At 40.5% G+C, this 15,670-nt stretch overlaps 1 protein-coding gene across 1 annotated transcript in view; it reads left to right on the forward strand.

Annotated features, from left to right (window-relative positions):
- Window positions 1–15,670, forward strand: part of unc5da (unc-5 netrin receptor Da) — a 167,231-nt gene that overhangs the window by 104,192 nt on the left and 47,369 nt on the right. Inside the window, exon 2 of the mRNA XM_057360337.1 lies at window positions 2,879–3,079. Coding sequence (XP_057216320.1) covers window positions 2,879–3,079 — 201 coding nt within the window. The remainder of the gene's footprint in view (window positions 1–2,878; window positions 3,080–15,670) is intronic.

The raw sequence follows: 15,670 nt of genomic DNA on the forward strand, positions 1-15,670 counted from the left end.
GAGAAATTACTTGCTGCAGATATAGCAACTGTATCATATTCTTATTTCACCAAATAACACATTGATAAATGCACAGAGGTCTGAGCCAAACCCGGGATATTCAGTGACCCCTTAACCCCCTGTGTACTGCTCCCGTCTGCCCACAAAAAATATGTATGTGCTTTGACATAAACACTAGATGCAATCTAATATCAGCGAGGCATTCCTTTATCATTCCTAAGTCGTGGCAGCATGTGAGAACTGTTAGCGTCAGTGTGTTCTGCGATGGAGACCTCTCGGTGTGACAGACAGGTGTGTGTGATAAACTCATTGCTCAGAGCTGTTGGCACTGACATCTTGTTTTGGTCCCGTGGCGTGAGATGTCCGCCGTTATTGTCGAGGTGGCCCGCCACTCGTACATCATTGCCGTGGCAACCGTCTCGGCCCTGACAGCAGGGGATTGAGGAGGTGAGGACGGCCATTTTGCCACGTCACAATGTGGATTAAGTGAACAGTTCGGCGCTTTATCAACTCATGCAAATGAGACACATTAAGTAGCTGTCAGAACACTGTGCTGAGGGAGGTTTGGAAAACAAGCTCGCTTACTCACTCACTCTCTTTCCCGCTTTCCTTTCATCTGTGGTTCGGTCGGATTATTACTATTTTCCCCTTTCATCAGACTGCTATCATGTCAAGCACTCCGGAACATCTGCGATGGTACCTGGATAAAAGCTTGTGATGTACAAGTCAAAATGTGTGAACGTGTGTGGGGCCGTGCGCCAGCATGCTGCAATTGTATATTTGCTTCTAAATGTGAATGCATTTGTTTGTGGGTGTGCGAAAATAGCGTTGACACATTACAGTATAGAATTGCATGGCCCAATATGTTTATGCGTCTTTGTGAATATGGTTGTGTTTGCACTCCTACCTGGCGGTTTGTGTGTGGGAGGGTTTATTCTGAAAAGAAGCATATCGTGTCCGTAAGCACAAAAGCACAGGAACGGTGCAAACATGAAATTGTGCCAGAATGCATTAAAAATTGTGTGTGTTCTGTTTACATGTTTCTTCCTGTTGCCATTTCTGGAATGAAGCAACAAGGAGGGATGGGAGATAATAAAAATAACAACCTGTAGGAATCTTTAGATTTTTCAATTGTCTCTAAGATCATATGCAACAAAAACATTGAGACTGAAAAGTCAGTTTGATTCAGCCTGCATCTCCAGGTCCCTGGCTCCTGGATATGAAAGTGAAAGTGATGTGAGGCCAAGTCTTTTGCTCCATACTCGGAATTTGTGCTCTGCATTTAACCCATCCAAGTGCACACACACAGCAGTGAGTAACACACACACTGAACACACACCCAGAGCAGTGAGCAGCCATTGCTGCGTGCCCGGGGAGCAGTTGGGGGGATCGGTGCCTTGCTAGGATAAAAACCTCTAAGCAATAAAATGTTGCTCTGGAAAGAAGATTGGTAGAAGAGAAGGGGTAGGTGTATTGGACCAGCGAGGGTTGTGAGTTTCTCAGTGTGAGCAGAACACACAAGTGTTTCTCCATTCGTTCTAATCAGGATGTGTTAGGTATGTTTGCCAGAGGATTACACACCTGTGCACACACATACATAAAGTTTCCCAGGGAAGGATTACAAGTCAACTGGAATCTCTATTATGCTTAAGATTTCAGGGAAAATCGCTTCCAAAATATCCCATCCAATTACGTCTGTGACAGTTTTATTAGCGAGAGAGTGTCTAAGAGGGCGAGTGTGTATGTGTGTACACATGCAGTGACAGAAAGAGAAATGGAGGGAGAGAGAGAGAGAGAGAGAGAGAGAGAGAGAGGTGCTTTAAATCACAGTGTGCTTTGAATCACGGTGGATATTTCAGCTCCTGTCACTCTTGTGTGGGTCTTTTATCCAGGAAACACTTTTAGACCTTAAATCTTTCTCCAAATATCACTGTGTGAAATGGAATTTCACACTCATACGTGGCCAATTTCATGGAGCAGTCAAAACAGCTTTCATTTTTTCAAAGGACAGTTTATTATATATTTTGCAGCACTTCTTTATATTTTATTATAGATGCATGTTTTTTATTCAGTTTCATTGTGTGGAGAGTAATTGTGGGAAGGGATCGGGACATATTGCAGGCTAGACTCAAACCTGCATGAGCCAATGCATTTATGTTACTAGACACAGTGCAGAAACTGTTATCAAATCAATCATTTATTTTTATTTAATTTTTACCAAAAAGTCATGGATTGCAGCTTTACATATTAGATAAATCTTAACAGTTTTGTTGGATGATTTTATAATTCTATAAACAAACTTTAGAATACCCAGAGAACTGGATCAGCCTTGTCCATCTCTTGCTGTGACCGAAATTTATATTTGCATGTAAGCATTTAGCAGATGATTTTCTCCATATGTTCAGAGAACACATTCAGCTGTCACATTGTCAGATTTTTAACGATCACCTTAGTTATAATAACCATAAACTGGCTTTAAAATATATACATCTATTACATGAAAAAACTTCAGATGAGCTGTCCATGGTGCTAAACTTGCTCTGACTTTTCTGTCAGCTGTCCATGGTCCTGAAATCCTACACTGGCATCTTAAGGGCAGTTTTCACTGTCTCTAGGTATCAGGGGTCCATGTGGTGTTCGTTTGAAAGCATCACCCAAACTGCGGGTGCTTTTGAATGTGATTGACAGGCCAGTTAAGCTAGTGAGTAAGCTTGCTGTCAGAGAGCCCCAGCTGATGGGTCTGATTATAGGAGCTGGCAGGTACATAGCTGCCGGTGAAGTGGATTTGCTCAGTTAGATATTCTTCCTTTGCTTCAAACCAAACAGGGGTTTTCCCGGTGAGCTGACGATTGACATCCATATGTTTGTTTGTTTACAGGGTCACGTGATGGTCTCTCTGTGATGTCTGGAACACTGCCTCACTTCCTCCAAGAGCCTGACGATGCGTACATCGTGAAGAGCAACCCCATCAAGCTATGTTGTCGTGCACGACCCGCTCTCCAGATCTTCTTTAAATGCAACGGGGAATGGGTGCATCAAAACCAACACACGTCATTGGAGCATACTGAATTGGGAACAGGTAAGACACAATACAGACATTTGGTCTGTTTCTGGATAATTGTGTTAACTCTGATGGTGTTTGTTGGGACAGTGTGATCATGACATTTACAGACATTCAAAAACCAGCAGCCAACTTTAAAATGTTTTTAAGATGTGTAAACCCTTTTGAAATGTAGCGAGATTTGCATATTGCGCAAAGCACTGTTTGCGTGTTGCACAGATATAGAGTTCACTTATGACGGTTAAGATGTTGTCTTAGAAGGAAGCTGCCTATGTAGGCGGCAAACAGTGAGGCAGCTCAGTGGGTTTTGGAACAGAGCTATTGTCCTTCTCTTTAAAGCATCTTCTGTCTATTTCAAACACAAGCACCCAGCAGTGCCTGGTGGATGAACAGTGTCCAGAATGTCAAATCCAACACCAGCGGTTGTTCGGCTCAACTTCTCCCTGTGTTTCATCTTTCAGTTCCCTCTCCATCAAACGTAGTGTGCTATCTGTAAGAGCTTGAAAGAGATTGATTGTTGCATTTAGTGTTTGGTGCTGCAGATTTTTGACAGCAAAAAGAACTGATCCAGTGATGCAACAGAGTGAAATAGCGCTTTATTCCCCACTCTCGGATCAGAACTTGACCCAGGCATGAATGGCTGCTTTTTTTTCCCAAAACGTTTGAAAGCTGTCTGGCTCATTTCAGGCATGTTTTTACCATTTGCGCTTATTTTTTCATCTTTACCTGTTTTTGATAATGGAGACAGCGGTTAGGAAAATTAACAGATTTGAATGCTTTCAGAATTAAAAGCTTTAAAAAGAATAAATAGGACTGAATTCTTACACATGAAAATAATCTCAGGTCAGTGACTTCAACCTCAGCATTTAGGTAGCCTTTTAGTAGGTAGATACTTCTATTTGGAGCAAGTTTCAATATGTGCACAACTGCATTTGCTCAGCTGATGTAAATTGCCACTAGCAATGCTACTTTAAGGTTATGAGTTTGATCTCAGGAGAACAGGTGTACTAAATGTTGTTCTTGCACTTGCACAAAGTCACTTTGGATAAAAGCATCTGACAAATGCATCAATGTAAATATTTAACTGATCATTGTTTGTGTCGGTTATCCAGATTTAGTGAACTATTTTTTATTTCAATAAAACCAGTTCCATGAAAACCAGCCTAAACAAGTGAAAAGATTTTCAGTTTACCTCAAGGAGCGATTTCTACCTTACTCAACCTTTAAAAATAGCTTTTGCTGGTGTAACCTAATGTATTTACAGTAGGTCAAATCAGTTAATAAGTTGAATGGCTTTAAAATAAATCACATTTTGATTATCAGCCCAAATATTAAACCACTAGGCCACATATTCTATAAGTTATCGAGCTCAGGTCTGTTTACCTTAACTAACTCAACTCACAGGCTGAAAAGCCCTAGGCTAATCTTAGATCATGTTCTTAAAATAAGACCGAACTAAAAATTCAAAGATGCAAGCACCCAGATGACTTCAGATTTTCCACACCACACTTACAAGGATGTTCTGTCTGTGCATAGCATTGGCTATTGAGTCCCTGCGGGTTGTTGGACTGCCTAATCATCTCTGTACATCTGTGAAGCTCTGTTGATTAAGACCGGGCTTCCTCAGTCCAGCACAGACATTCCGATCGCATCTCCAGCGGCAATACGATAAATCAAATTCAGCGAGTGGGAACAGAGGTGTCCTTGGACTGCCTGCGTGCCTGCTCGGATTATTTGTCCTGCTGGGCAGAATGGAATTGTCCATGGATGGATGGTTGGTAAATCTGTCAGTGCTTTTGAAATGGTGCCATTTTGTGGAAACTGGTTAAGGCTGTAAAACCACACACTAAGGGTGACACTAATTGATGTTGTCAAAATGAAAATGCATGTGAGACATTCCTTTTTATGTTTAATGTTAACAGGAGTGTCTTATTGTTTTATTCATTTATTATATTTATCTTTAAGTTTACAATAGCCTATACAATAAATGCATATTCTGTTGATACTGTGTACGTCTCTGTTTGATTATATATATTTGTTTAATACAAAATCGTTGCTGTTGGGCGAGAACCTTGTATCTCCAAAACTGGCTTTCAGGGTTAAAAACACCTTATTTAAAAAAGTAAACACTGTGTTTTTAAAGTTAACAAGCTCTTTTTAATACATTTCATTAATTAAATATTTTCCATTCCCATAGAAAAGCATTAAGGGTGACCAATATTAACAATTTGTGCGAATAAATCATGAAATATAATGAGGTTACATCCAACAGCAGCGATATATGCATAATGTTTACTGTATACAAATAGGAAACATCAACCCTGACCCATAATCATCATTGTCCTTGGTTGTAACTGGTTTTGAATCTTTTGAATCACAGGCATTAATAGAGATATAAAAGGAAATTTCAGGCTTTGCCTCTTTCTTGTTTGATGAATACTGTCAGGAAAAGTGGCCAGCTTGTGGGTGTGTTTCAGAATTAGCCAGCTCTATTTTCCCTGTGGCCAAACACACAGTCAGAGCTGAGCTGACTAACAGCGCTGGACACCATCGACATTCACTGGCAAACAGCAGAACCACAAAGAAAACGCTTTTATTGAAAACACAATGATAACCTCACACATCATTCATGGCTCCATTTGCCACTAATGCATCATATTTTTAAAATAGTTTGAAGTCATCAGCATTCTATTCTATTCTATTGAATACCGTAGAATAGAATATTACAATATTACAATTCAATTCAACTCTCTTTCAATTATCATATTCTATTTAATTCCAATACGTTACATTTAGGAGAATTAACAATGCTATTTTGGCAGATTTACTACATTTTATGTTGTCTATAGATTTAATACAAATATCATAGTTAAACTGTGTTTACTGTAGTGAGACCATGGTAAATTTATGTTTACTGTGGTTTTACTACAAAAACCGTAGTTAAACTATAGGTATTGTAATAAAACCATCTCCTTTTGGGTGAAATACTGAAGGAGCAAAATGTACACCCTGCAGGGAGCCTCAGGTGCACGACCCCGAAAGCACACCTCTGGTTTTGATGGTTCATTGTACGGTCACGACTCATCATTTAGTCATGATGAGTTCGTTGGGAGTGTGCATTCAGTGCATTATCACAAAAAAAAAAAAAACTTTCGCGCACTCACCTTTGTGTGACAGAATGTGCTGGTTTGTTTAATAATTACAAGGACTGCTGTGGCTTTTATGCTGGCACTTAATGAAAATATATCGAAAGGTCTCTGTGTACTGCAGCGCCCGTGAGGTGTCACATGCCCCTGTTGCTGAGAGTGATAATTGTCACGGCTGCAGTTGACAGCGAATGACGGCAGCCCTCCATGTAGCCTAGCCACAGTAAACAATGTGCTAATAAAACTCACCTATAGTGTAGCTGAAAACACGGGGTGTGCGTATCCAGTAACCTGAATGAAATGTTAAATATGCTTTGGCCACCACAGGAAGTAGCTCATAAAGTAATGCTCAACCTGTTGTCATGACGACTGGTATAGGCTGTAAGAGAGCAGAAGGGCGGGGCCGAACAATGGTCCACAAGTGCACGTAACCCCACTGCTCGTTGATCGATATGGCTCACACGGCCAAAGCCTCTGATCCTGCTGAGAAAGAGAGAGATAGAGAAAGATAAAAAAAAAGGAGAGCAGGAGAGATTTATTATAGAAGAGTAAAAATACAGATATGTTGAAGGAGAGATTTGGGAAGTAAAACGGAGAGGAATTGAGAGGTGGCTACAAAAAGATGGAGGAATCTCCATTTAGAGAAATAAAGGGAATACATGGTGAAAGTAAAGATTTAAGAGTCAAGAGGGTGAGAGGAGACAGGAAGTGGGAGAAAAGAGACCAATAGATTTAAAGGAACAGTCATCAAAAATACATCTGTTCGTTTTTTTTATGTATTTGAATTTATTTAACTATTAGTATTATTTTTTTTATTAATTTTAAAAATGAGATACTAAATAAAATCCAGGTTTCAAACCTGCATCATTTTGGTTATCAGGCCACATTTTTTAATTTCAAAACCATTTGGTTTAGAACTATAGATGGTTTTTTTGGTATGACAGCTGAGCTTCAAGGAATTTAAACAGGCGCATCATTTAAAACATGCATTCATAACATAGTGCAGCACTTCGTATGATGATCAACCTCAAACCGAACAAAACGAAAACGAAAATGAAATAAAAGAGAAGAGAAAATAAAATAAAATGAAAATCAAAGTTTACATTTTAATTTGAATTGTGTCAGTATTATTGCGTGAACATTAATAAAACCTTTGTAAAAAAATGTTTTTACAATTTCTTTTTCACATTTGCTTTCACATTTGTCTTGCCTCGAGATTTTAGTGAAAATGAAATGTCAAATCACCAATTGCATTTTCTTTTTCAATTTGACAGGGACAACGCATTGTCAGTGTAAAAATGAAAATGAAAATAAAATAATTTCATTTTATTTTTCATTTCGGCACATATTGTGCACGCAGTTGTGTATAATGAAATTGTTAATCTGGTTTTCATTTTCATTGTTTAATTTATTTATTTAAATTTGGCAGGATTTGCCTCCCATATGAACAGCACGGTCGGTGTGAAACTGATAAGACATTTCAATTTTCTGTCAAAGGGTTATTTACTTCATTCAGGTCAAAGGGTTATTTCTCCTATGGAGTCATTTCAGTGGGCTTACGAGTGTGCAGGAGATGAGACACGACACTTGGAAGACACAAAGAGGGACACAGCAAAAGATGGAGCAGGAGATGGTCTTCACCTGCTGCTCGCTGACTGCAAGAGGGATCGACGTCCAACATTCTGCATTAGGATCACAGCTAGCCCACTGCGCCGTATCATCTACCTCCAACAGAGAAAGAGAGACCCAAGACAAAATGCATTGAGATTCGGGAAGGACAAAGACAATGAAGAGAAAGACTTTGAAAGAAAGAAAGAAAGAAACCAAATAAGTGATGAATCTCAAGGGCATATGTATATTATATAAATAAATGTGGATTTAATATTTAACAATATTACTATGTAATATTATAAATTCTGAATGCTGAATGATTCTTTGTGGAAGTAAAAAATTAGTTACAAATGGAAGAAAAACGAAATCCTCCAAATAAGAGTGTAATTATATCATTATGTAATTATTTAATATATGTCAACATTATAATGATTTCATTTAACAAAATGTACATAATGTGTAATCTACTATTTTTACATATTTTGCTACAGAGCAAACTCCGAGCGAAGGTTGTTGTGAATGAACAGCTAAAAATGGAAAACCCAGAGAGAAGTTTCCTAAAAAATTCAGAATTCTGTTAACAAGGGGCTTTGATGCAGGATTAGCCATTACACTGTCATTTAAGACACAAGTGCCAGATTCTGCCAATCTAAAGGACTTTAAATTCATGGCAGTCCCAAACTGTCTGTCTTATCACATAAATACAGCCTTTATGCATCATGAAACACTTCCAGACTGAGAAGCTGACAGGCGTCGCCTGTACATTCACCCGATGTTGTTAATCCCTGAAGTGGCCCTATATGCGCAGATGGACCCATACACACAAACACACCCGCGGTACATGCCAACTGGATCAGAAGGCTCACAGAGTTGGTACAGACCTCTGACTGCTTGAGATAGAGCCCTAAGCCAACAGTCGGACAGTATCCCCACATACACACAGCTGCAACCCGATGGCCGCCAATATGTGGCTAGGAATCAGATTTTGTTGGCTATGCCAAGCCCTGAGAGAATAGGACAGAGAGGAGAGACAGAAACAGAGAGGACACTTTGGACGTGGCAGTGCGACAGTGTTACTATTGTAAGACACAGATTAAGTTCCCCAAATCTCTCCCAGAATTCTCCACTGCCACTCAGATCCTCTGCGCAGACACACACGCACTGCTCTCTCTTCAAATGTTGGAACAGGACGGGAAAGGAAATGAGGATAAGGGGAATAAGCTAGCAAAGACCGACAAAGCCGCCACTGACTCTCTTAGAGACCGTGGGCTCCCCAACTCTGAATCTGGTGTGAAAAGTACGGCCAGGGATGGAGACTAGAGGCTGCTTGGATGTGAAAAAGAAGATGGATTGAAATTTAAGACCACAAAAATATGAGGCTGTGCTGCGACGGAGATTATCACAATTCTCATTTTTGGGTTGTAAACTTGGATGATCGCAAGGACAAATGTATGTTTTGTACCTCTTTGTTTTACTTTGGGAGGGTGATGGGGGGGGGGCGATAAAGAATGCAATATTTAAATAAACAGCATCATCTGTCTGTCTGTCTGTATAAACACTAATACAGTGTATTAAAACATAGAGCAATCAGAGTTCATCTAGATCATAACACAAAAAAATCCTCCAGCAAAAATAATTTCCACAAGCGCTTTGGCGCAGCATTGGTGCGTTGACATTGCATAAGCCTGACTGCATGTCAAACATAATGTTTTTAATATTTCATGAACAAATCAAATAAGACATTCTCAGCCGTGCGTGTAATCACGTAAATTCTGCTTAGAACTGCCACACGATGAGAAAGAGCTGTGTTCATGATGGATGCTCAGACGTTTTAGTAACTCATATTTGGCCCAAGGCTTGGAAGAAGTTCAGGAACACAAGGTTTTCATATGTGTGTCTGTGTATTTGTGCGTTTACTAAAGCAACATGAAAAAAATAACCCAAAATGTCCAAGGAAGCCAAGTGTGTATCAAAGCAACACCAGACTGGAATACAAAAGACTTTGGAAGAGCTATAGATGCGTATCTGGGTTTCATACTTTATCCGTTGCTTTAAGGTCTTTGGCAGCCATGAGCTGTGTCCCATTCTGTTGGTTTGTGGAGGATTTCCTTTCTTCTATTCTAATGGATGCATCAGAAACGATGAGTTTGCGGTCACAAATACCATTGATTACTTTAAGGCCACACGCAACACAGGCACAAACTCTAACGCTCTCCATATGTCACACATTCATAATCATTAGTCATGCTTTAGTCTTTCTACTTTCTGTTGTCTCTACACACACACTCTGTCTCTGTCCTGGGCCTGAAATCATGATTTATATGGTTTATTTAAAGTCAACGGTGCCTCCAGCGAAACGGTTTCCATGGTGGTAAGCTTGTTTGACGCTTTGTTCCAGACTTGGCTCGGGCATCTCTGTTCCTCTGGGTACCCCTGGATGATTCTAGATCACTGGGAAGTTCTGTTTTCTTGCCAGAATCTGTTAGGATTTGTTGATGATTTTCGTGTGTTGTGTGGACTTTTAGTTTATTTTCCTGAGTTCCTGTTCCCCCATGTACCTTTGTAGTTTCTATGATTATTGGTTCAGTGTTAATTATTGTCAGGTGTTCCTTGTTTGCCCGCTTGTTATCCCATGTGTATATATCCCTAGTGTTTTATTTGTCCTGTGTCAGTTGATGTATTGGGTTAATCTGGTTCTGGTAGAGCTTTTCTTATGGTTCTAGTTCACAGTTTGCCATGTGGATTACGAGTTTCTTTGTTTTGATCTTTATTTTGTTATCATTTAATAAACTTCTTCAAAGCTGCAAATGGATCCGCAACCTTTACTTGGATTACTCTGTTAAACACTTGTTACAGATCGACTGACCTTCAAAATGGATCCAGCAGTATACCTCATCCTTCTCTGTCAAGGTAGCCGCACCCTCGAGGACCACACCAGAGACATTTTGGATATTGCACACCATGTTAATTACCCTGATTTTGCCCTGATTGACTTCTATCTGTATGGTATAAATGAACCACTAAAAACTCACCTGACTTGGTACGGTCCTCGAGGGTCGCTTGCACAGTTCATGGACTATGCTCTGTCATCGGTGGGGTCTCCCTTCACAGTCGCCGTTGTGGAGGAGGAGCCTGGCCGCCAGCCCAGAGCCCGCTCGCAAGATGGCCGCCAGCCCAGAGCCTGCTCCAAGAACCTCCAGCCATCATGGCTGCCACGCTGGTGGTCCCAAGTCTGGTGATATCCGTTCCTGGTGTAACCCTTGTAGTCAGCTCTGCCAGTTGTGGCTGCTGCCTTGTTGTGTGTCTGGGCTGTGCATTGTTCATCTGCTCCTAAGGTAATTTCTGAACCTGCTGAGCTTCCTGTCTTTGCCGAGATTGTGGCCTCTGAGTCACCGAAGCTCCCGGCCTCGTCCAAGAAGGCCACCACTGGCCTTACAGCCCTGCCTTCACCTCGCTGGCCGCCTGACCAGCCTGCGCCTCTGCTCCACGGCCCAGACCTGCCTCTGCTCCACAGCCCAAGTCCTGTTCCCCTTCACGGGCCTGGCCCTTCATCTCTCGCTCAGTTCCACCTCCACTCCACCACCCACCTGGACTGTTTTGTTGTGGAGCGGCTGGAGTCCGCTCTTAGAGGGGGCGTTCTGTTATGATTGTTGAGGATTTTCCAGTGTTGTGTGAACTTAGTTTGTTTTCCTGTTTCCCCATGTCATTTTGTAGTTTCTTTGATTATTGATTCAGTGTTAATTATTGTCAGGCATTCCTTGTTTGCCTGCTTGTTATCCTATGTGTATAAATATCCCTAGTCCCTAGAGATCCCCTCCACTGGCCCTTGTCAATCATGGCCTCCTAATAATCCCCACCCTCTGAATTGGCTCTATCTCCTCTCCACCTATAGCTGGTGTGTGATGAGCGCACTGGCACCGTTGTACTGTGGCTGCCTTCGCATCATCCAGGTGGATGCTGCACACTGGTGGTGGTTGAGGAGAGACCCCCCGTCATATGACTGTAAAGCGCTTTGGGTGTACAGCAATACACAGATAAGCACTATATAAATGCCTCATTCATAGTGTTTCATTTGTCCTGTGTTAGTCGATGTATTGGGTGTACGATGTATTGTATATGGTTCTTGTCCTGTTATATCTTATGTTTCTAGTTCTGAGTTGACCATGTGGGTTAAGAGTTTCTTTATTTTGTATCATTTAATCAACTTCAAAGCTGCAAATGGATCTGCAACCCATACTTGGTTTACTCTGTTAAACAGTCCTCGTTACAGACTCCCTGTGTACTTGGTCAACCCAGCAGAACGTTTTCATTTCTCTCACCATATTCATTGAATTTCTCAATGTGCCATTTCTGTTTTACGCAAGTTTGATATTTTTAATTGTATCCAGAACTAAAAAACACCAAAGTTATACATTTGGTTTACATTTCCCAACATTGTATGATTCTGTTCTTTTCAATAATGCATAGTAAATGCTTTCACAGGACGCAAACGAAAAGTTTGAAAATTGTGTTACACGAAAAGTTTGATGTTGTGTTACACGGTTTGCTCTTAAAGTCTGTGAGCAGTATCTAGATGCTGGATATTGTGAAGGCGAGGAGCAGTGAGATTAAAGAGAGCTACTTTTAACTCATAAATAAATTCAGTTTTCACTATGATATGTACACTCACCTAAAGGATTATTAGGAACACCTGTTCAATTTCTCATTAATGCAATTATCTAATCAACCAATCACATGGCAGTTGCTTCAATGCATTTAGGGGTGTGGTCCTGGTCAAGACAATCTCCTGAACTCCAAACTGAATGTCAGAATGGGAAAGAAAGGTGATTTAAGCAATTTTGAGCGTGGCATGGTTGTTGGTGCCAGACGGGCCGGTCTGAGTATTTCACAATCTGCTCAGTTACTGGGATTTTCACGCACAACCATTTCTAGGGTTTACAAAGAATGGTGTGAAAAGGGAAAAACATCCAGTATGCGGCAGTCCTGTGGGCGAAAATGCCTTGTTGATGCTAGAGGTCAGAGGAGAATGGGCCGACTGATTCAAGCTGATAGAAGAGCAACTTTGACTGAAATAACCACTCGTTACAACCGAGGTATGCAGCAAAGCATTTGTGAAGCCACAACACGCACAACCTTGAGGCAGATGGGCTACAACAGCAGAAGACCCCACCGGGTACCACTCATCTCCACTACAAATAGGAAAAAGAGGCTACAATTTGCACGAGCTCACCAAAATTGGACAGTTGAAGACTGGAAAAATGTTGCCTGGTCTGATGAGTCTCGATTTCTGTTGAGACATTCAAATGGTAGAGTCAGAATTTGGCGTAAACAGAATGAGAACATGGATCCATCATGCCTTGTTACCACTGTGCAGGCTGGTGGTGGTGGTGTAATGGTGTGGGGGATGTTTTCTTGGCACACTTTAGGCCCCTTAGTGCCAATTGGGCATCGTTTAAATGCCACGGCCTACCTGAGCATTGTTTCTGACCATGTCCATCCCTTTATGACCACCATGTACCCATCCTCTAATGGCTACTTCCAGCAGGATAATGCACCATGTCACAAAGCTCGAATCATTTCAAATTGGTTTCTTGAACATGACAATGAGTTCACTGTACTAGAATGGCCCCCACAGTCACCAGATCTCAACCCGATAGAACATCTTTGGGATGTGGTGGAACGGGAGCTTCGTGCCCTGGATGTGCATCCCACAAATCTCCATCAACTGCAAGATGCTATCCTATCAATATGGGCCAACATTTCTAAAGAATGCTTTCAGCACCTTGTTGAATCAATGCCACGTAGAATTAAGGCAGTTCTGAAGGCGAAAGGGGGTCAAACACCGTATTAGTATGGTGTTCCTAATAATCCTTTAGGTGAGTGTATAAGGTAACCATACAGAGAGCAGATCCAAGCATTTCAAGGCAAGCATTTGTTTCGTGTGTTATTTGGTCAATTAATTACACTAAATACAATTGCAGGGAGGCAGAAGGTTTGGGGTCTCATTGTACAATTTTAAACTGGTACTTAGTAGGTTACGATATGTGTGAATTAACACAATATCGATAATCTTATTGACAATACAGTTATATTGTGACACCCCTAATTGATTTTAAACATGACGTTATTGGCATATACTGATATCATTAACTCAAATTTTCAGTTTCTTCAAAGATTGCATTTGGCCTGAAGTGTTTGAGAACTACTGGTCCAGTGTCTCTCACTTCTTTAAAGAAAATACCATGGTTGATATGATTTCCTTAAATATACCAAGATGACTGTTCAGGTAATGAGGCAGAGCAAAAGTATTTAAAATATTCCATATTCTATCTACAGTATATGCTTTTATTGCAAGTGTTTCCCAGCATGCTTAGTAGCTTATCTCAACAGGCTATTTTGCAAAGTTATTTCGAGGTCTAATTTACGTCCCATATACCCTTCAATACAATCTTAAAAGTGTATTCCACAGTATTATCCACAGGAGTTTTCAGGGGCATCACAGACGATATATTTGGCAAAGTCACATTATCTTGTCTATATACCGTGCGCCATCTGAACAGTCAGCGGGAATTTTTTTGATTAGTTATATTCGGCAGGTATTTGGAGCTGGTGTGCTATACTGAAGGTGTCTGTTGCTATCTTTCTCTTCTCCTTTCGGCACAGAAAGCTTAGTTTCTCTTCTGTCTCTTCTGTTCTGTTCCCCACAGGCCTGTTTGAAAGATAATCATTCAGATTAAAGGGATTATAGATGCTCAGAGTCCTGACCTGACTCGGTTTCCCTTTATTTAGCAATTCCCTTTTCATTTCAAATCTTCTCCCTCGCTCTCACCTCTCTGAGTGACTGAGACTCTCTGCTCTTATCTCAGAATAGCGCGCCCTTTTCGGACTGAGCAATTTCAAATAGATTTTCTTTTGCTTACCTTAATATCATTAAAGATGAGTCTCATTTTCTCTCTGCGCTGCAAATACACCCACAGAGACCCACACGGAGGTTTGCATTAATTCTGCCGTCTGTGAAAGAGTTTCATAGTCATGATTCTGCCTCCGCTCACCCTTAACTTGGTGCTAATTCACAGTGCGGTTTCATTTAAAAATGTTTTTACTACTTTAGCCATTAAGTCTCTCTATAGGGATTCTCTCTGTGGTGCATATTTTGACTCTAAAAGAAATGTTTCTCCAGCATTGGCCTGGCTCATGTATTTTTGTTGTGTTTTGAAGAGCATTCTGGGCATTGCCTGCGAGAGTGTAATCCACCACCTCAAACGTCGCCTGCATAATTTAATGTTTGGTCGGCACGACAACAGCACTAAAATTAGGCCTATGACAGGAAGAATACATTATAGAGCGGTTTTGGAAGAGAGCCCGGGGATTGCTTTTGAAAACTCTCTCTATAGGAAACAGTATTTTTTGATAATTCCCACACTCTGACTCACATCATGTAGTCTCTTTAATCTATTCTTCTATTCTATTCTTACCTGGTCTCATTTCATGCAAGTGTATATAAGGACCGCAAGCTTTTAGTTCAATAAACCTTGTTGATAAATACTCAAAACATCTCTTATGAAAACTACTAAACTACTTTTGCTTAGAGGTTTCTCTTTTATTGTTATGGAGACTTGGAGCGTTTCATTTAAGTGTCAACATCTTCTCGGGAGAAATTAAAATAGACAAATTAAACTTTGCTGACATAGAGTAAGTGTGTATAATTATACAGTTACCATAATAAATATATTTGAGTCCATGTACATTTGAAAGCACAGTTGATATTTTAAAACAGGTATTAAAGAGACTGTTTTGTACTTTCTCAATATATGTTTGGTAAAAAACCAGGGACGATTATATTGAACACTAA

Source organism: Triplophysa rosa, linkage group LG19, assembly GCF_024868665.1.
Source record: "Triplophysa rosa linkage group LG19, Trosa_1v2, whole genome shotgun sequence".
NCBI classification, from domain to species: domain Eukaryota; kingdom Metazoa; phylum Chordata; class Actinopteri; order Cypriniformes; family Nemacheilidae; genus Triplophysa; species Triplophysa rosa.